This window comes from Gobio gobio (assembly GCF_949357685.1).
Source record: "Gobio gobio genome assembly, chromosome: 17".
Taxonomy (NCBI): domain Eukaryota; kingdom Metazoa; phylum Chordata; class Actinopteri; order Cypriniformes; family Gobionidae; genus Gobio; species Gobio gobio.
Genome location: NC_137110.1, coordinates 27,309,486 through 27,332,685, shown reverse-complemented (window position 1 = coordinate 27,332,685; position 23,200 = coordinate 27,309,486). Strand labels below are relative to the sequence as shown.

General features: G+C 38.3%; 1 protein-coding gene across 3 annotated transcripts; it reads right to left on the bottom strand.

Moving 5' to 3' along the window:
• Window positions 1-1,434: 1,434 nt before the first annotated feature.
• grb2a (growth factor receptor-bound protein 2a) lies at window positions 1,435-23,043 on the bottom strand. Of its 3 annotated transcripts, XM_079841254.1 has the most exons (7): window positions 22,730-23,041; window positions 22,612-22,650; window positions 20,978-21,216; window positions 6,332-6,429; window positions 4,405-4,527; window positions 3,799-3,967; window positions 1,435-2,568 (listed from the first exon to the last, which is right to left on the bottom strand). In XM_079841254.1, the coding sequence occupies exons 3-7, from the start codon at window positions 21,053-21,055 to the stop codon at window positions 2,383-2,385; spliced, it is 654 nt and encodes a 217-aa protein (XP_079697380.1). In that variant the 5' UTR covers window positions 21,056-21,216; window positions 22,612-22,650; window positions 22,730-23,041; the 3' UTR covers window positions 1,435-2,382. The 3 variants fall into 3 exon arrangements, with proteins under 3 accessions (XP_079697380.1, XP_079697378.1, XP_079697379.1); XM_079841252.1 differs by having other exon boundaries at window positions 22,612-23,043; XM_079841253.1 differs by lacking the exons at window positions 22,612-22,650; window positions 22,730-23,041 and adding an exon at window positions 21,303-22,015.
• Between the last annotated feature and the right edge of the window lie 157 nt (window positions 23,044-23,200).

Genomic DNA, 23,200 nt, shown 5'->3' with positions numbered 1-23,200 from the left:
GGAAAAATGGGCAAGCGTAAGGATTTGAATGAGTTTGACAAGGGCCAAATTGTGATGACCTAGACAACTAGGTCAGAGCATCTCCAAAACTGCAGCTCTTGTGGGGTGTTCCCGGTCTGCAGTGGTCAGTATCTATCAAAAGCGGTCCAAGGAAGGAACAGTGGTGAACCGGCAACAGGGTCATGGGTGGCCAAGGCTCATTGATGCACGTGGGGAGCGAAGGCTGGCCCGTGTGGTCCGATCAAACAGACGAGCTACTGTAGCTCAAATTGCTCAAGAAGTTAATGCTGGTTCTGATAGAAAGGTGTCACAATACACAGTACATCGCAGTTTGCTGTGTATGGGGCTGCATAGCTGCAGACAAGTCAGAATGCCCATGCTGACGCCTGTCCACTGCCAGAAGCACCAACAGTGGGCACATGAGCATCAGAACTGGACCATGGAGCAATGGAAGAAGGTGGCCTGGTCTGATGATTCACATTTTCTTTTACATCACATGGATGGCCAGGTGCATCACTTACCTGGTGAACACATGGCACCAGGATGCACTATGGGAAGAAGGCAAGCCAGCAGAGGCAGTGTGATGCTTTGGGCAATGTTCTACTGGGAAACCTTGGATCCTGCCATCCATGTGGATGTTACGTTACACGTACCATCTACCTAAGCATTGTTGCAGACCATGTACACCCTTTCATGGAAACGGTACTCCCTGGTGGCTGTGGCCTCTTTCAGCAGGATAATGCGCCCTGCCACAAAGCAAAAATGGTTCAGGAATGGTTTGAGGAGCACAATAACGAGTTTGAGGTGTTGACTTGGCCTCCAAATTCTCCAGATCTCAATCCAATCGAGCATCTGTGGGATGTGCTGAACAAACAAGTCCGATTCATGGAGGCCCCACCTCACAACTTACAGGACTTAAAGGATCTGCTGCTAACATCTTGGTGCCAGATACCACAACACACCTTCAGGGGACTAGTGGAGTCCATGCCTTGACCGGTCAGGGCTGTTTTGGCAGCAAAAAGTCACAACACAATATTAGGTCTTAATGTTATGCATGATCGGTGAATACAGCTTTCTACTTTAAAGGTAAAACATTCAGCATCAAAAGTAGCACACGTTAGTTTTCTTTTAGTTAAGCTAGTGCCACATAATGACAAAAAGAAAAAATAGTCTCAAATGACATCATACACTGTGTACAGCCTGCATCTTGAGGTAATAAACTTAAAAAAAAAAAAAAAAAAAACAGCTTATTAGTAATCAATCTGAGCAAGTTCAGCCTTTTGTCACCACAGTTATATGGCATCATTCTAGATGGCGCATAGTCCAGATAATTTAATTTGTTAAAGATTATTTTTCACTACTAAGCAGATATATCAAACATATTTTTCCACAAAAAAAAAAAAAAAAAAAAAAAAAAAAAAACAATGCCATGACAAGTTTTCACTGGAAATATCTTTATTCTGTGTAATTTATACAGGAATCATCCAGAGTATCCAACATACTCTATGAAGATCCCAAATGTCACATCCAGTGCCATTTTTAAAGGGATTCATGAAATGCTCCAAATTTGTTACACTTGATCATTGATCTGCTACAGACGCTTTGGCACCATTGCATTATTTTCAAGCAATTTTGATTTAAAGGAATAGTCAAAACAAAAATAACAATTCTGGTAACACCTTTATGTTGTTCCAAACCTGACTTTCTATTGTGGAACACAAATGAGGATATTTCTTCCGCAAAAGAAAGTTGTACACATTTGGAATGACATGAGGGTCGGTAAATAATGACAGAATGTTCATTTTTGGGTGAACTGTACCTTTAAGAGAAAAAGACTGCTGCATGTAATTGAAACTATGGCATGAAATGAGTTTACTCTTGATCATCCCACACTAAATAACATGGCAACACTACATATAGAAACATGACAAAAGATGGAAAACAAAAATCGAACATGAAAAACTCGATGCATTTTTACAATACAAATCAAACATAATGTGGTGCTTTAAAATGAATCCTGGTGCAAAACATAGTGGCATGCTGAGTGATATCAACCTCTTCTTTGTGGCACAAGACTTTCCTTCACATAAAATACTTTTGTTTAGTACAGCAGATTTCATATAACATAAAATAAAGTTGCAAAGCTGATGTGATACACAGTACATGAACGAAATATCAGTCCGGAACATTCTTCTCACATAGCCAATAGTGCTTCATAAAATGTCAACCACTCCAAACAGCACAGTCTATCTTTTATTTCGGCCAATCGACATCCACGTCACCAATTGAGCCTTTTCTCTCCACTCTGTGGTCTCCGTTTCCGTGGCAACCCAGCTGGAAGTCCACAAGTGCTTTAAAGCAGGCAAACATTTTCTCTGAAAGTTACATGTTTTGATTGACAGGTGTGACATAATTGCGAGGAAACATTCCGGTCTGTCCGTGACAAGCCCCCTTCCACCAATTAGGATCCGAGTTGTCCAGGACCTGGATGAAATCTCCACGCCTGAAACCCAGCTCTCCATCCTCTTGAGGGTCAAAGTCAAACAAAGCTTGAACATATGTGGAATGCTGTGGAACAGAAGGAAAAATGTTGAGAATTATTACAATTATGACATTGCTTTAAACTCAATCTGGCCTAATGCCTGTTTATAACTGCAATAATAACTGTGCTTAGATTAGTAGATTGGAGTAACACTCCACCAATACATCATACAAAAACCCCAAAGTTTAAAAATTAAGCAATTCAAGATAAAAGATAGCAGATGTATATACTGTATATAATATATTTACATATACATTTACCATACATATAAAAAATGTATGAAAATTATGGTTTTTGTCATGAACCCCCCGTTTTAGCACTGGTTGTTCACACCTCAGATTTGAAAAAGACTCAAGAAATGGGCATGTAAATATGTGGAAAAGACAACAACCAATAAAACATAGACCTACAACACTCATTATACAGACAAATGAATATTAAAATATGAGCGGAAGAAAAACAAACAAACAAACAACAGAGTTGGGGGCGCCTGGATATATTTGAAAAATATAAGCCTGTGACAGCAATCTTACAAAAATCTTCTCATTAGAGACTACTAACAACTATCATGAACAAATCAAATACATCCTGATAAATTATTCTTAGAAATATCAACAAATCAGAATTAGACTATAACTTTGCAGAGCAATTGGTTTATTTGAAAAATGAGGAAGAATAATCATATTTGTATTGCGTTTTACGAGCACTACAATCTCTGAACAAATGACACATCAGTTTATAGGGTTAGTTCACTCGAAAAATGAAAATTCTGTCATCATTTACTCACATGTCGTTCCAAACCCGTAAGACCGTCGTTCATCTTCCGAACACAAATTATGATATTTTTTATGAATTCCGAGATGAAATGCAGAGCCGGCGTTCTGATGTATAACCCGGAGGCTCTGCACAGTTTACTATGTGAACAGCATAGGAGACTGACACGGAAGAGCACAAAAAGTTTTTTTACGCACAAAAAGTATTTTCTCGTCGCTTCATAACATTAAGGTTGAACCATTGTAAGCAAATGGACGATGTCTTTACTACCTCTCTGGGCCTTGAAAGTGGTAATAACGTTGCAGTCTATAGGAGGGTCAGAAAGCTCACGGATTTCATCAAAAATATTTTAATTTGTGTTATGAAGATGAACAAAGGTCTTACAGGTTTGAAACGACATTTGTGCATGTAAGGCTTTAAAAATGAAACACCAATGTGTACATACAGTTTTGTGGAATGTTCCAGCACTGATTCAGTCCTACCTGTGGTACTTGTTCAATGTCCCTGAGGAAAATGGGCTGATTCCTGGACACAGAAGTGGACCGATGATAATCTACTAAAGAGTTTAACGAGTTAAATTTGACCACCCACAAGAAGTATTTTCCTGCTCCATCCCGTAAGACTTTGAAGTGCTGGACATCATTCCCAAATCTATGAGAAAGGCAGGAAAAAACAGTGTATAGAGAATTACATCATAAACGGCTGCATTTATAGCACTTGGAAATTGCAAACATAGTTATAAAAAAAAACTCAGTTTATCATGAACCCTGATGTCTGCAGCTATCTGTGGAGAACTGTTTAAATGATTCAAACAGTTTTGGCCTATTTTAGAAACCACACAAAAGATTTCAGAATAACACAAAAATAAAGTGCTGAAACTGCCATATTTTGTGCTGCACTGCATCAATTATTCATTGACATGCCCCTATTTACAAGAACAGATTCAATTACTGCATCAAAATTTCAAAATCAGCAGCCTTTGTTTCTAAGTGTTTATTACTAGGACTTCAGAACAGTCATACAAACTGGCAGTGTTATTTGACACAGAGAAATAGAATCTAGAATAGAATAGAATGACAAATACATACTTGACTGAGAGTGAGAAGTCTCCAGGTGCACTCTCACTCTCCCTAATGAGAAACGCTCCATCGTGTCTCTGTTTATTTAACATTTCTTCAGCTTTTGCACGGGGAATCTTCCCATAAAACCAGCTGTGTGTTCAGAACAAATCCAAAAGCAATGGTTAAGATGTTGTAGAATGTACTGGTGAGTACTGTACTGGTGTTGAATGAGTTTTGAATAATTTTAGATTCTGCAAAGCAGCTATATGACGCTGAGAAGCGCATCTTTAAAGGTGTCATGAACTGGCTTTTTTTTTTTTTTATACTGTTGTCTGAGGTCAACTTATGATGTTCGTGTGGTTTTTAGATTCAAAAACATCATAATGAATAAGTAATAGCCTATTTTCTACCCTGGTTTTGAGGCTCTCTCTTGCACGCTTGGATTTTATGGGCATGCCGCACTGAAGACTTGGAAGTAAACGCCCACGGCTAGGATTGGATAAGATTTGCATATTTAATGAGCTTCGGCTCCTCGCGAGTACACCGTAAGGGATTGTTTTGAAGCATGTGGGAAAACGGCAACCGTTGGACCACAGGGGCTCGCAAAATGTCTTTATCAAACAAACACAATGATTTATCTCTCATCCACCCGCGATTGATTGGAATGTTATTTTTTTATTACTTGGCCCGCCCGATCGGTGGATATAAGCGCGAACCGTACACACACACGCGCGCCTAGTACGTTGTTAGACCGTTGTTAGGCCTATGTCATGTTAGTGGCACGAGTCGGTGGGCGGGGCTACAGAATCAGGCGTTGTTCTTCTTCTGTTGAGGCGGTGCTTCACAACGCTCTCACGTCATAGCCTGGCACATTCTGAGATCGATCGTTTGCTGGGCCTGGTGTCAATAAAAGCTTTTCTTTGACTAACAGGGAAGTGTTCAGCTCTGAAACTTACAGGATATTCTTATATTACCATGACCTTTATATTAAAAGCTCAAGGGAAAGTTGATTTCTCAATTCATCACCCCTTTAATGAATAAAAAAAGTGTCCATGTTTACTGGACGGACAGGAAAAAAAGAAGTTTAACTTAGAGATATGTGTGTATATTTAGATGATAAGTACTGTTCTAAGAGAGGCATTGATTCATATGATAGAGTACTAAATTAGACATTACATTGACATTAATAAGAGTAATAAGAACTGACTTTCAACTGCTGATTTCAGCAAACAGAACATAAACAACTAAAGAGCTTCAACAGATCCAATTCAACATTGCAATTTTAAATATTTATTGCATTACTTTCCTACATATGCTAATGTATTTTTCTTTGTATAAATAATGAATTAAAGGCATAGTTCACCCAAAAATGAAAATTACTGTCATCAACTACTCACCCTCATGTTTTCCAAACCCAAAAGACTTACATTCATCTTTGAAACACAATTGAAACCCAAGAGATTTCTGACCCTACATTGAAAGTCCATTTAACCACACTTCTTGCTTGAGGCATGAGAACAAACCTCATTGGTTCTCGCAGAAGCTTAGAAGAAACCTCATTGGCTAAGAAAGTACGGATGAGCTTTCGCTTACCATATTTCATGAGCATTGATCACTTAAATCTTTATTAAATCTGTTCATCATATAAAATCAAGTCTTTTCAGAAGACTTGAATCAAAGTGCACCTATTATGGATTTTTGAAAATTACCTTTCATGTAGTATGAAACAGCTCTAAGTGAATAAAAACATCCTGCAAAGGTTTAAATCTGAAAGTGAAGCCAGAAATCTCTCAGGTTATTTGTTTAGAAAATGAGCCAAAGTCTTATAGTTTTGGAACGACAGGAGTGAGAGTAATTGATTACAGAATTGTAATATTTGGGTGAACTAACCCATAAAGATTGATTTCCTGACATATTAAGTCTTTTGGTGACTAAAAAAAGAGCAAATACTTACCTGTGTGGCTTCATTTCTATGTAATTTTTAGGGATGAATCCTTCTTTTCCATTGAGTTCTGCCTTGTACCAGTTCTGGTCACATTCTTCATTTAAAACCTGATGGCAAAACAATAGACACTTCAAAACTTGACCAGTGTGTTGTCATTACACAGTAAACCTTCAATCAGCCCACCGAAGAACACAGAGGAGCTAAAGAGCCAATCATATCACTAGCTGTGTTGTTTAAAACCCAAGGCCATGCTCTATAAATAGCATACAGGAAATATCCATCATTTCAACTTTAAGCCACACATAACATCCTGTATACATAAGGCTTCTCTGGCACTAATGAGAAATACATTGCACACTCCCTGTTTTGTGGAATTGCAAAACTGAACCAGATGGATTGCGCATCAAAGATGTGGACCATTAACATCAGTCCTGATGGCTGGGATTTCATGTCTCTTTCATAACTGAAGTACCTGTGGTAATGACCATCACCTTCCAATTTGAAATAAGACGAGTCGTCCATTACTGACCTGTGGATAATCTCAGAGGTTGAGGGCTTTTAGTTGAAACATATGAATATGAAATATGAAAAAGCATCACTTAATGTGATTACTTTAAGCTCAAAGACACTCTCTCAGTCATGCTTAAGTCAAGTATGTTATGACACATCCATCTAAGATAAATGGGAATCTTATCCTATAGCCTGGAACGTTCTCACAACTCTGAAAGATGGTCTCTCCATCCCTTCTCTCTGTAAACAACTATTAATCTGCTCTCACACCCACTGCACTATGGCGCCTCTTTTCTCTGCCTTAAAGAAAAATAGTCACATTATAAACAAGCCAAGATGTCAAATTCCAAATATAAAAAAAGAAAAAACTTAAGTAGGTCTTGGTGGGAAAAATGAACAGACTCTTGGTTATAAAAACACATCCTTTTATTTTGTACTTTTAAAATCTACTCTCACTCTAAACATTAACAAATAGAGAGTGGAAAATAATGTTTTATTTTTCATTTTTTTACTCTTTTAATCTTGGTGAAAGAAAGTAACCAACATTTTAGGAAATCTCTGTGTGGGTGCAGAGGAGAATTTGCATATGCAAAATTTGCCCCAATTTTGTCTCTTTCCAGTAAAACCCCTGACAGTGGTTGGGTGAAAACTGGCTTTTAGACATACAACACAGAATCAGACCAAGCTTTGTTAAAGACAAAAAGTAATACAGCATACAGATAGCTGAATGTGATGCCCAAACCAAGTCCAAATGCTAAAACACAGGTTTGTGGTTCAGTGATGTCAGTCGGCCCCAATCCACATCCACTAAATCCCTGTACAGACAGAGCACATCATACTACCAGCAGCATACTTGTCCCCAGCTAAGCACTGTTGCTAGGCAGAAAGAGCATAGCAACAAAAAGAGAGTGGGAAAGAGGTAGGGATGTGACGGTGAGGAAATTTTCCCACCGGTTAATTGATGTGTGACAACACCGGTAATACCGGTATCACCGGCGGAGGCTTTTAAATCACTAATTCTATCTAACCGAAAGTAACATGCACACGACCGCTCTGAACTGAAAACGCGCCAGTGCGCACACACCGTGACTGACCGCTCGTCTGTAAATGCGCGCTCTGTGAGGCCATGGGTGCGTCTCAATCAGTTCCCTAGTTCAGTAGTCAGGGCACTGATCAAGCATTGATCAGTCTATGATTGAGATGCACGCCATGAATGCACACTGTTAGTTCGTCCGTAAAGCCTCGTTTATACTCGACGCGCCCGCACGAGCGCGAGGGTGCGCGCGGCAAAAATAAATCCACGCAGCAGCGTAGCGCGGAGGCTCGCACTGCGGAGCCAGGCGAAAGTAAACAATGCGCGCTCTGTGCGGCCGTGCACATTTTACTTTCGGTTTTTAATCAGCGCCAATTCGGCTGCGGGTTGCTTGAATTGTGGGTTCATTAGCCTATTATTTTTAACGAAAAACACAACAACAAAACAAATGACAAACTCCCTTAAATAGGCGCTTTTACGTTTCGCTTTGAAACCAAATCTTCTGCGATCATCTCAGTCAGCTCCTCACTCTTAAATCTGATGAATGACTCCTGCTGAGACTCACGGTCGGATCCTGCTTTATTAAGCAGACACGTTCAGTTTTTATTTGTATTGTCTGTTCTCTAACTGAACTAAATTATTTTATTACTATAAAAAAAAAATCAAAAAGACGGTGGGCGGTGCCACGGTGGGCAAGTGATGTAACCGGTGTGGAGTCTGGACACCGGTAACACCGGCAACACCGACTATCGTAGCAAGCCTAGAAAGAGGTTTAAACGGTAATAGAATACCGAAACAGTTTAGATATTGATGGTGCATTTGCACTCATATAGAGTACAGGGAGACTGTGTATAACACGTGACCTTAGGTACGACGCTATAAAAATAAATAGCTTAAATAAATAGCTTTCTTAATTTATTAAAAGCTATTTCTTCCATGTTAATATACAATAGTTCACCCAAAAATTGCCATCATTTACACACCCTTGTGTCTTTCCGAAACAGTATGACTTTCTTCTGTGGGACTTCCAGCTTATGGGAATAAAAAGGGAATCGCAAAACATTTTTTTTAATGTTCCACAGAGGAAAGAAAGTCAGAAGGAAAGATTTGGAACAACATGAACATGAGTAAACAGAATTTAAATTTTTTGTATTTAGGCCCCATTCACACTTTTGCAATATTGTTGGCCACTAGTAGGGATAGGCAAAAGTATCCGAGTACTCCGAAGATCTCATCAGAAATGTTGAAGTTTCAGAACTGAAAACTTCCTTGTTAGTCCAAAAACTAATACCTATACCTATGAAAGTCCGCCTCTGCAGAAGAAAATCAACGTCTACTTCATCGTTGCAACTTTGGCCCCGCCCACTGGTGTGTTAGGCCCAGTTTACATTAGTGCGTTTTCGTTTTAAAACGATTTTGCTACGGTTACGCGGCACGCCTGTCGTCTACACTACTCTGGTGTTTTTGAACCTTCAAAACGGATATTTTTGAAACCGCTGCAGACCCTGTTTTAATTTGAAAACGCCAGGGTTGGACCAAAACAGACATTTTTGAAAACGATGGCTGCCCAAATTACACTACCTGAACACGACAATACCAGACCGTTGCTGCGTTTCACAAAAGCATTGTACGAATAAGTTGATTGTAGAGACTGTTGGTGGCCATTGTTACAATGCTTTTGGGAAACGCAGTCAACCTCGACGACCGTGTAAACAATAACACGGAGACGGAACTGTATGCTTTGCTGACTTTGTGGTCGCTTTTATCAGCCGTTGTTCAGTTAAACGCTGTATTGTTTAATACTGCAGCTGTCTACATGAGCAAGAGGCAACTACTTATTACACTGTTTACCCAGTGTGCATGAACAGTCATGTGACATGCGTTTTCGGTCGTGCAGTGTAGGCCGAGATCGTTTCTGAAACGCAATGGAAACACCAGTGTAGAGAAGGATCGTTTTAATTTTAAAACGATGTTTAAAACGAAAATGCACTAGTGTAAACAGGGCCTTAGAGAGATGACGTTGCAAATGTTAATTCTAATGCCTGATCTGACCAGTTATTTCTGATATGTAATGATTTATGTACATTCAGATGTTCTTTGTCTATGTGCCAGTAAATCAAACAAGTGACAAAACGGTCCTCTAAGTAGGATGAAATTAATCTTATTTAAACTGTGAATAAATTATACCTATATAGAAAGCGATCAAAGAATGCTCCCTTTACAATCGCTGGAGCTGTCAATAAAATAGTGCACGTTTATTAGGACTCTCGTCAAAACTCCCATTATAATCAACAAATCTCTTATTTACATTGTGTTTGCTCTGTTAGTTATGATGAAAGCATTCGTTAGTGTGCAGAAATCGAGTTGCAATGACAAGATCACTACATTCATGTGCTCTAGGGATGGGACGATTACCGGTTTAATGATAAACCACGATAAAATGTACTGACGGTTAGTATTATTGTTTAAAATGTAATTAATTATCATTAAAACCGTGTTTGATTATCGCAATTTTGAAAACTCAGTCTGCATCAGTCTGGTGCAAGCGCAGCGCACAACGTTGTTTTTTGAAATAGCGAATAGGTCTCTGCGGAACAATAGTGGGCATTTCTAAATTTGTGGGTGTTTTCAAACTGATGGGCGTTTATAAATCATGCAATGAAAATTATCCCCTTCTTCACCCAACCTGACCCGACCCCCTAAACCCTACCCACACTGTGACATTGGCAAATCAGGTAACGCAGTGAAAAACGGCCCTCTGTTTATGGTCTCACCCACTGATCTAGTAACTCCTATTACTATCCTGCAGAGACCTATACTTGGAAATGGCGGAAGGCAGTGAAAGGACTCTGGAGTGGAGACATTTCAGCCTTCTAAAAGGACCAAATTTGGGAAACTTAAAGTCCTGAGGGAAACTTAAATGAGGATGGTCACCCTGTCTGCAGAACATGCAAAATAAAGTCCCCCAATAGGGGAAAACACTTAAAATCTGCCAAGTCATCTTCGTATGATAATTGAACTTAAAATCTGCCACATTGTCACTGTATGATAATTGAAATGAGCTAGATGACATCACCGTTTTCTCCAGAACGGCTGTACAGCCGAATCAAATTCTGTTGCATTATTTTCCTGTTTAACACTGTGAAGCTGCTTTGAAACAATCTGCATTGTAAAAAGCTCTATATAGATAAAAGTGACTTGACTTGACTTAAGAGTGACATTTAAGGGATAATAATGTATATTCATTGTACAATACACTTATAACACAGATTTTCTTTACCAAATAAATAATAACGGGGACATATTGAATTGAGATTAATGTTTTAAATCTTACCTGTTTATAAATCAATTTTGTACAGCGTACAAAACAATCGTCCAGACAAGATGATCACAACAATATTATAGTTGTATTAATAGTAAAGTCCTCTGATTTAATTTTCAATACAATCAAAAACAGAGACGCAAGACGGCATGTTACATTTGAACGAAACAAGAGTGCGTCCGTTGTGACATGGATGTGTGCTGTGTTATAATGCATTGCTATTGATGGTCATTATAAGGAAGGAAATGTCATAGAATAGAATATTGCTTAAAAAAAAGAGAATACCGCTGCTTGTTTTATTTGTTGTTTGTTGATTTTCAAATATAAAACCTGTAGAAATGTTTTCAGTCTGTGCATCAGTTCTTTTGTTAAAGGTCCTGTTCTTCGTGATCCCATTTTTCAAACTTTAGTTAGTGTGTAATGTTGCTGTTAGAGCATTTATAATACCTGTAAAATTATAAAGCTCAAAGTTCAATGCCAAGCGAGATATTTTATTTAACAGAAGTTCCCTTTCAAAGCCTACAGCGAACGGCTGGTTAGGACTACATCCTGGTATTTCCTGCTTTAATTACGTCAGTAGAGCAGTATGTCGACTAACCTCCGCCCACAAGAACACGCGAAAAAGGGGGCGTGGTCTTGTTGCTCCCGCGTGGAGAAGAGGAAGTGTTGCGTTCGGTTGCGTTCGTATAGTTTATTTGTTGCCATGTCGTCGAGACGCTGTTATTTTCATCCCGGAGTCAAGTCACCTTTGTTTGGCTTTCCCAGGGACGCTGTACTTAGAGATCATTGAGCGCATGCATCCCCGTTATGGTAAGAGGCGTGACCTTTCCGGTAACGTGCGCTCTGTGTGCCCTAAGCTGCTGTCGAATCACAACACGGGAACCGCTGGCACAATCAGAACTCGTTACGTATTTCTGAAGGAGGGACTTCATAGAACAGGGAAATCTTTCAAGCCGTTTTGAGGACAGTGAAAACAGCAGTATACAGATAAGTAAATTGTGTGAAAAATACAGTTTTTTTACACGCGAAACATGAACACATGTTATATTGCACACTGTAAACACAATCAAAGCTTCAAAAAAACACGAAAAACGGGACCTTTAATGTTAATATTGATAATCGTGATATGAAATTTTAATACAGTTCCATCCCTAATGTGCTCGACATGTCTCTAGGTACTCGCTGCATTTGCATAAAAATCACCACCAGTTGCTAGTGTTCATCGACTCTTTGTGAAATTGAATAACTTCTGGTCGTAGTTGTCATGTCATGCCTGGTTAAGCCTGGAAGTGTTGACAACTCTCATGCAGGCAGAGAGCAGAGTCACAAGGCCTCTGACCACATCTGTCAACCAGCTTGCTCTGTCCCTAGAAATCCAATACAATTCTCATACTGACACACAAACACTCACAACCCAAGACAACCCATGCACAGGGCATGTGACTCAAGGCATAATATAAAATGAATATTTTCACTCCATAATCTGATGCATGAGCCACCCTTGACGATGCAATAAATGCACATATGTGAGTGAATGGTTTTATATTACTGTATGAGACACGTTGCTACTTAAATTACTGTAATATACACCCTTATTGCTTGACTAAACTTAGCAAAAGAATACAATACTAAGTGTTTAATGTGTTGTGATTTTACCATGTCAAGTAGAAACTGAATGTGTGGTTTAAATGTCTAAACTTCAGTCTTGTGGTACTGCTCCAGCTTGAGTCACAATGGACTGCCATCGGCTCATGTTAATATCACATTATTAATCACCATGCCTAGAACAAACAAATCACACTAACACAAGCACCAGAGAATGCAGTGCAATCATGATAGAAACATAAACTACAGCCAACCAAGACTTATCTCGTGCATAAATCTACCGACTTTATTGTCCTCTTCTTTTTAAAGTTATATTTTTGGCATTTTTATGGCCTTATTGGGTAGGACTGTGTAGATATCAAACAGGAAATCATGGGGTAGAGAGAGGAACAGGATCGGCAAAAGACCTCGAGCCGGCAATCAAACTCGGGTCGCCAGAGAAGCAGTTAAGCCATATGTGCACTGCCCATGGGGCTATCGGCTCACTGGCTTTTACTGGCTTGTAACATGGCTCATTCTATCAGAAAATATTCAGAATTATTTGTTTTATATGTATTTTATTTTATAGTATTTTCTTTTGATCTCAAGTATTGCATGAATCGGCATAAAACTGTTTTGTTCCAAACAAAAAGGGAAAAATGAGATTAAGTAATTAATTAAATTGGTTATCTAAAAATAGACATACTGCTTTTTAATTTTTAATACATATGAACTACTACAGAATTTCCACAAAAAATCCACTACCGTTTAAAGGTTTAAGGCCAACATATACTTCACTTTTTACGCATACGCAAGGGTGAGCGTACAGTGCGCAATGCAAATTTCATCATTTGAAGAGTACGCGGGTACTGAATGCACACCGCCGGATTTTTGTAACTGTGCGTATTTGGACGCGCAAGTTGCACATGCACATTGTTTTTGCGGTATTTACAAGGGTTGTAACTCATGGCGAATGCGTCAAACACCTGTTTGTACGCGTACGAGTCAAAAGAAGTATACTTTACAAGGCTGTGCGTAAAAAAATTAAGCATCCTTTCAGCTTTAGGGTTGGTAAGATTTGTTAATGTTTTTGAAAGTCTCTTATGCTCACCAAGAAAGCATTTATACGACCATAAATACAGTAAAACAGTAATATTGTGAAATTATTCATTTAAAATAACTGTTTTCTATTTGAATATATTTTAAAATGTTTAACATTTTCAGCAGCTATTACTCCAGTCTTCAGTGTCACATGATCCTTCAGAAATCATTCTAATATGCTGATTTGGTGCTCAAATAACATTTCATATGATTGTATACAGTGTTAACTTTAAATTGAAAACCATTGTGCTGCTTAATATTTGTGTGTGATAATTTTTTTCAGGATTCTTTGATGAATAGAAAGTTCAAAAGAACACCATTTATATTTGGAATTAGACCCCCCCCCCCCCCCAATTTAATGCTTTTAATCAATTTAATATGCCTTTTTCAAATAAAAAAATCATACTGACCCCAAACTTTTGATCTGTAGCATACAGTATATATAAAGCATTACGTATACTGAGTTATAAGGTTTTTGGTCACACTGTACACCCAAACTGGAAAATGTAGGCCATTTTTTTCTAGGAAATATGGTCCAGTGTGCCTAAAGCACTTAAGAAAGGCAAAGGAAGCATAATTGCTCATGAGACGAAAATGGAAAATGAAGCATACAGGCAGGGGGTGAGATTTTGCAGGATCTTAATTCAGTGATAATTCAAATATTAAATGAACAACACAGACAAACCATATTAGGCTAATAATATCCTCTAAATCCAAAGATTTTCACCTCATGTCTGGCATGTACCCTATCCTGCAGGCCTACCTAAGCATTATATCAGTAATAAACAGATTACTGTTGTGTTCAGGGGCAATGGAGAGCTGATACTGGTTATAAAGAATTTAATCGCCTGAGACTAGAAAGCACCAATTTCAACTTATCATTATTATTATTATTAGTTGTAGTAGCAGCAGCAGCAGCAAGTAGTGCAGCAAATATTTTTTTTCCACATCGAAAAGGATCAATCATTTAATTAGTTTGATGTATTTTAATGAATCTGTATGTTGCCTCTTATTCCTCTGTAAATAAATAGATGACACCACCAATGATATCAGACTGGCATCATCAGCCATGATATTTACGAGTCCAAACATCCCCTGAAGGCCATGCAGTTAATCACAGGCTGACCCACTCAGACACACATCTACGGGAGGCTGTGCAGGACGCATGAGATGCAGTCTGGTTCTGTGAGTCATGGACATTCAGATAATAACTGTACAGTTAAAAGACTGTAAAATGTGTCACTAAAGCGGGCATCAGGTCCTTTGAATCCATGTCTATGTGCACAATTGTCATGTTTACATTTTCAAAGATGCCCAAAAGATATTTTAGGTTTTTTATCTAGACCTCACTGCAATCCAGGTCCTGCAGTGCGAAATGTGTTTTGACTGGAAATTACATCAGCGGCAAAAGACAGTTGTGAAGCAAGTAAAGAACAGCAATCCGAAGACCTTGAAAAGTCATAGAGTGCTTGTGTGGGTGATATTACATTTGTGAAGTAAGGACAACAGTGATATCAACCCAAACATCTGCTCTCAGTCAGTAAATTGAGGGCCTGCAAAGGTATTACACCAGAAGAATCCACCGAATCCAACTATTTGTTTAAATGCATAGGCTAATCGCTGATGTCCATCCACAATGAGTTTCAATAGATTCAATACTAAAAAAGTCACAACGTATCTCAAACAAACAGTAGCATACGAGTAGAAAATTTCAACTTGCAAATCTTGCACTTTGCTGTCTTAATAGTCTCCCATTTAAACTATATGGCTTGGCTGCAACTATAAGAAAAGCTTTAACTGCAACTATTTTCTCTGTACAGACTGTAGCATTGCTAGTCACATCTCTGGCGCAACGCCAAATTCTCAAAACTGAAAGCATAGAACCTTTTTAGTGGCATTCTGCCGTGTGCCAGAGGCACTTTTGGATGAATGTTCTAAGTCAGTGTGAACGATGCTAAAAATACTGAAAATACATCCTTTCTAGGGCTTCTGTCAGGGCACTACAGAGAGCAAACTATATTTTTTTAATAAGCAGAAGAGTTCGGCCTGGTTCATAAAGTGTCTACAGACGGTTTAATTATCCAAAAATTATGCGACGAGACGACACATGAATGCGATGGATTATTCAGATACACCAAAGAAAATTACGTAAACCGAAAATTCCAAAAATTTACAAAAAAGTAAAGTATGTCTGCCAGATCTTGGTCTTTCTTCATAATTAATTATTTCCCTTTAAGCAATTGCCACTCCACCTTTCATTGTAATAGCAAGGAAAAGAGTGACAAGTACATTATTCAAAATGTGCTCTTTTGTGTTTCATTAAGGAAAAAAAGACAATAAAGTCATGAAATGAAGTCAAGGGTTTGTTACATCAAAGGGAAGAGGAAGATGTATGTGAGAGGATTCCTCTTAACTAGCAGGTGACATGTTATTTGATGTAACTCCCATGTATGCAAAATCAACTCCCATGAAACTAGGAAAGTAGGGCAATAAATATATAAATATATCAGACATCCAGCTAAAATGTTCAATGCTGCCTTTGGGGGAGGTGTGGGGGAAGCACCAAAAATCACAAGAGACTCTGGAAAAAGCCGAGTTCCCTATAGCCAGAGGTTTAAAACAGAACCCAAGTGAGAAGATCAAATCCTATCCTGCAGTTAGGAGGCTGATACAGTAATTAGCCAGGATTTCTAGGCCAATCTAACAGACTCTTGGGGCTTGGGAATATTCACAACATATTAGAAGCAAATGCTGTTATCCCATGGGATATATTTATGCTGTTATTCCCCCTTTAAATAAAAAAAGATTCTCATATAGAGAACAGCAAAATAGCAAAAAATCCCTCTCTATATGATCCAAGTTTCCAAAAGAATTCTGTTACTTATTAAAAAAAAAACAATGTTGATTGATACCGATCAAAAGTTTGGGATAAGTAAGGTTTTTTAATGTTTTTGAAAGAAGTCTCTTCTGCTCACCAAGGTTGCATTTATTTGATCCAAAATGCAGTAAAAATATAGTGAAATATGATTACAATTTAAAATAACTGTGGTAATAATGTTGTGGAATCTTGGCCTGTTTATAAGGAAGATGCAAGGAAGTAGATCTATATACACAAGATTTTTGTTAAGGACAAAAACCTGAAAAATGTCTTAAAATAAAAATAACTGTGGTATATGCGGAATTACTGACAATTCAATTATTAAATGTTATTAAATTGATAAAAAAAAAAAAAAAATGACACCTGAGGTGGCACCTCCATACATAAAAGGCCTGTACTACACACTGGGACGAATACGACGTTTTTCGGCGTGTCTTGAGTGTTCACACCCAAGCAATTTTCACTGCCGATGCGCCGAGTGAGGCAATTTACGCTTCTGACACTCGCTTGTGACACAGAAGAAGAAGAGAGACAGTATTTACGTGCTTGCCAAAACCACAGATATATTATGTCTATGGCCAAAACCATTCACACACTTTTTGCTAACTGGCAGGCAGCATTATCAGCTCATTTTCTTCTTTGTCTACTTACTACTTCTTCGTCATATCAATGTGTGCTTGGCTTGTGCTTGAGCGCCACCAAGTCATGTTTTACTGTCACTTCAGCAGCTCCAGGCACGTGAACAAAAGCGCTGATCTCATTGGTCGGTAGGGTTGGGTACCGAAATCCGGTTCCAATATGGCACCGGTACTTATATAACCGGTATGTACCGGACCGAATCAGAACGCAGATTTCGGTTCCTCATTTCGGTGCCAAAATTCAAACGTGCTTTCGCGCTTTGGCTGAGCCAGAGACAGACGCTCAGCGCTGGTCACATCACAACTCATGACAACTATTCAGTGTTTTCAACGACATCATGTTTATTTCAGGTTTCAGACATTTAAATGTTCATAAGTACTAGCAAAAAACACACACTGATGTCTATGAAAGCGGCAATGACAATCCTTTCAGACGGTTATAATTTGACTAACGTTACATGTTTTATTAACATCAGATACATGCACATTATATAGTAACTATAGCGTTTACTCTATTCTTCTTCCAGTTCACTGGTCACTTACTTTCATGTATTTCGTGAGACGAGAATGAACTCAAGTGTTGTAAATCCGACAGATCCGATTCTGAGGCATAAACTAACATGGCGCCGCCCATTGCGCTTTATAGATCAACTAACACACATTCACTCACACATTTGAACATCAGATAGTTCGTGACACAGTTAAGAAGTTTGTGAATATTTTGAATAAAAAGAAAAAACGAAATAAACCCGATACAGCTGAGCAGTCAGCGCTATTGCGGCTGCTGTGTGTCATGTGAGAAACATGACGCGTCACCATGGAAACATTAAGGCGATGCGTTCTAAAATATTTAGCCAGAGAATATGATCATATTTCAAAATAAAGCTGAAGCTCGAAGCTGGTTTGTAGCAGAGCAAGAATACAGACGACTGCTGTTATTACTGTAACTGTTTAGAGTTATATTAGGCTTGTTGTAGTTGGGTGGCTTAGGTTTTACTGTGAATTTGTAAATATGTCAATTATAATTTGTAAATAAGTAAATTGTGTTTTGTATTTATTTATATTCATACATTTAAGTATACATTAAACTTTTAATAAATGGTTCAATTTAAATAATAAATAAATAAATAAATAAAAAGCCATTTAATGTCATCCACCTCGTTTGGTGGCCTTTTAAAAAAAAAAAAGTATCGGTTCAGGCACCGTTTAGGCACCGGAACCGTTTTAAAAGTATCGGTTTGGCACCGGAATCGAAAAAAAACCCAAACGATACCCAACCCTATTGGTCGGCATGTTTTTAACGCGTCGCGTCAAAATAAAAAAACGAACCCGAGGCGTTTTTTTAAAAAATGACGCTTTTACGCCTGGCGTTTTACGCGTCGGTGTGCACACTCACATTGGCGCCCTTTGTTTAGTCACGAGGCGTTAAACGTCGCCGATAAACACACACGAAAATCGTCCCGGTGTGAACAGGCCTGTACACCTCCAGTTATAGCAATGTTACCACTTTGGGTGTGCATTATTTTTCAATAATACAATAGCACGTCATCAATTATTCCTTACACATTCAATTGAGATAACTACACATGCAAACGCACAACTAGACTGGAATTGGTAAAATAGGGAATCTTTTGCCTTGGCATTGTAGCTTCCAAAAATTGCTCTGAAAAATTTATCAAATCCCATCATTGCTCTTGGTCTGTGCCAAGATTTGAATTTTGCAGGCATTGCCAAAGAGCAGGGGAGGAAAATATCAAGACCAATTCTCCTGAGCCTTCAATTTCACTCTGAAGAGGTGAAGTCAATGAAGAAAAGGCAACAAGCAAAGACAAGTCTGGCACTCCTTGCTTTACACTCCTGCAATTTTTAATATGATCAATTATAAAAAAAAATGATAAGAAAAGTTTGTAGTGATCACTAAGATTAATCCCTTTTGCCAGGAGACTTGAATTGTTTAATCTGTCATGCTACTCTGGCAAATTTAGATTTAGAAGATAATAAAATATGCATTTCAAGACCCTAAAGCTCAAAGGTTTTCTTGAGAGATGGAGCTTCATTGACCTTCTGCTAGTGCACAGTATCTCTATCCCATCATTTGTGTGCCAAAATTCTTAAAGTAAAACGCAGGTGAAAAGGGCCGTGTGTGATTATATTGTAGTTGGCAGAATGAAGGAGCAGATATTACTTATGTGCGCTGCTGATTAAAAGTTGTCTGGAATGTTGAGAATGATGTGCAGCTTTGAAGTCATGCGTTTTGCTGGTTGAAAGGTCCAGGGGGCAAGAATAGCTGATACGTGACCTAAATTAAATTATAGCAGGATGGCAAGCGCTCCTGAATCCAGTCCAAAATCCTTTGGATGGAGCTGAAGCCTTCAGGGGTGGGTGGATGGGGGGAGTCTGAGTTGCTAGGTTGACCGACCTTGGTTTAGAAGCAGGACAGAATCAGGTCTTTGAAAGAAGTCTCTTTTGTTCACCAAGGCTACAAACGTAATATTGTGAAATATTTTAATTTAAAATAAATGTTTTCTTTTTTAATATATTTAAAAAATGTAACTTATTCCTGTGATGAATAAATAATAAATGTTGAAAAAGGCTGTGAAGCTTAATATTTTGTTGAAACCATGATGCCCTTTTTCAGGAATCTTTGATGAATAGAAGTTCAAAATAGGGCTGCATATATTATTTTAGCATCGATATTGCGATGCGTGCATCGATTTCAATATATATTTTATTTATTGAATGTTTTTTTTTTTTAATTTATGAGTAAAATAAAGCCTGTAGTAAATATAACTTGACGATACTTTGATGTTTTGTTCTACAACGTACACTTCACACACCCCAAACTGCCTTATCTATTTACTTATTTAAAACGTATGTTTTTGAAAAATTAACATAACTGCTTCAAAATTCATGTTTTAGCTATGGGTGTGTGTGGGGGGTGGGTTAGAGATTTAGATTGGACAAAAAAACTGTGTAGTGCAACATGAGACAATGTTTTGCTTTTTCTTGGAAGAGAAAGACTTAACATTTTCCAATCCCCTAAGAGTGTTTTAAAAATGTATTCTATCAAAGTTGATGGCCTCAAAGCGACCACATATTAACTCAATTTGTGATTTTTTTAATGTGGACAGTTGAAAGCAGATAAACAAAGTTACATGATATCCAAGAGATAATTTCAATGTCAAAGAGTTCCTAACAGCAGACCAATTGTGGGATACAATTTCTTGTTACAATCACACATAAACTGCTTGATTTTTTATATCATCCCAAAATCTAAACTATTCTGAGGCATGAATATATTAAAACATTAACTCCATGATTTTCTGAAAAGCAGACTCAAAACAATGTACATTGAGAAAAGCACTTTGCAAATAAGATAATTGACTTGACTTAACATCACTGCACGTCCAGACTTTATGAAATCAATGCTGCATATTTTCGACACTGATTAAAGTTACAATTTTTCTGTATAAATTAGTTATTGCAACAAGATAAACAGATAAACTATCTAAATTTCTGTAGATATCATGTTTCCCATAGCTTGATCAGTAAGACAAGTGAAAATGCTGCAGCAATAAATGGCACTTACCTTTAGAATCTCTCCTCGCTTGAAACTCAATTCATCATCCGCAGTAGCTTTGAAATCGTATTTAGCTATTGCCTCCATGGCATGAACTGTGTGGTCGTGAGACAGATATAAAGCTCCAGCAGGAAGTGTTTCTACAGGCAAAATAACACCCTTAACTGATCTGATTCAATCTCCTAATTTCTGTCCTGGTCCCTGCTGTCCGTGGAGTGACAGATCTTCCTGGTCTGGGTGCTGTCAACCTGCAGATGGACATAAATATTTGAAACAAATGTAGTTATCAATGTATGACATATCTATATAAGAATCATGAAAGATTGTTTTTTGCCTTTTAATCAGATCTGGTGTGAAGCAAGCAGCTGTGCAATGTACGCAAATATAAAGAGAACGAAATAACTGGGTCGAGCTGACGTTTTCTTGCAACTGACTATGAGCCAATAAGAGGAATCAGATGTCAGGGTGTCTTGGTGATACTGGATGCTGGTGAGAGCTTGAGTCATTAAGATCTGGCACATTTTCCCCACAACATAAATGTCAACTATGTGCAACTATATGTGCACTGGAAGCTTCAGCACCAAGAAAAAGTCCTTGTGTGTGCAAGCACACTTGGCAATAAAGCTCTTTCTGATTCTGATTCTGAACTAACTGCAAACAAACAAATTCTTCATACATCATGTCAAGATCACGGTTAAAGCTTTTCTATGGTAGTGGTTGGTTTTAGTCAACTGTTACCGATAATAAAATAGTTTTGTGTCTGTAAACGTCATTATAGTAGTCGTGTATAGTCATAATTTTCCCTTTTCTCCTTGTTGTCGACGACATTGATTGACATGAACCGAACAGAACGAACGACGGTCAGCAGTAAAATTGCTCTCGTTCTTCACGCAAACGCAAATCGTTCACGAACTGTATCGCTTCAAGAGGTGTCACTCGTCCAGTAAAGAGGCGTATATTCGTCCAAACGATACAACCAATGAAAATGCCCCTTCGCAGTCCACACTCGAATGCTATTTGCTCGTGCTTATCGTCCGTCTGAAGACTGGAAATGAAACCAATGGAGTCAAGCGGTTACTTAGATGAACAAATGAGTCAGTGCATGGGATTGAACGAGAACGATTCTTTAAAAGATTTGTTCACTCCACTATTCGACACAGCTAGTGTTAGTGATGCGAGATACTAGAACGTTGTCGTTATAATCAAGCTGTCAACACCGCAACCATGCAACGAATTCGCGAGAGTCTAGACTGTCCTCCGGACAGCTCGCACTGAACTATGTGAAGTGGGCCCTGGCTGGGCGTCAGTCACGTCGCTTGCAGACAGCTTCGTTTATTATAGTAGGAAGGTTTTGGTTTGCAGCAGTATGTATTAATGGGTGTTAATATAATCATTATGGTTCTTTATATAAATAGTTAGCGTTAAATGAACAGATTCGTTTAATGACGTTATGGTTGTGAAGATGCTATCCTTTGTTTTGACACTAAACTTTTCAGCCTTAACTGTGAATCATTCACCAACACCACTCCAACATAATTTCCTTCGTATGTTTTTCTTTCCACCACGTATAAATCTTTATTTCTACCAAGAAATCTATCAATCTGAAACGCGTCGAACATTCTTATACAAGCAGAAACACTTACCCAAGACACAGATGTGCAGAGTTTCCCTCTCCGATCCCCCTTAGCATTGAGGGGAAAAAAGAGATCTAAATAAAACTACTGTATTTTAACAACAGTAAAATCATGTTATACGGCTCACAGTTTCAGTCAGTTTTCCCGACTCCGGAGTTACGTTAGCTCTGGGAAAAGCAAGCGGGCTGTTAATTTCCGCTTCCTTCGTGTTATGGTCCGCAAAGATGGAAAGGTCCAAACAAAAACTTCGCACACTGAATTAATAAATAGAAACTTTTTAAATCGACGGTGCACTATAGATCAGATATTCGATTTAAACGCGCGTGCCCCGTTATATAAACCTTTTAATCTCGCTTTGAAGATCGTAGTCCAGATTTGAGGCTTGAAACAGGAGAGATTGGTTGTTCCAGTTCTCCATAAGAATATTGCAGCATGACACACAAATGAGCGGAGCGACATCTAACGGTTAAAAGGTGAAATGCTGCACTCTATAATTCAAAAGTCCATAAGTCAATTTACCCTTTACATTTCCATTACAACAGATGCACTAACAAATAACTCATATGCTCAAATAGCATAAATGACATTACAAAAAGAA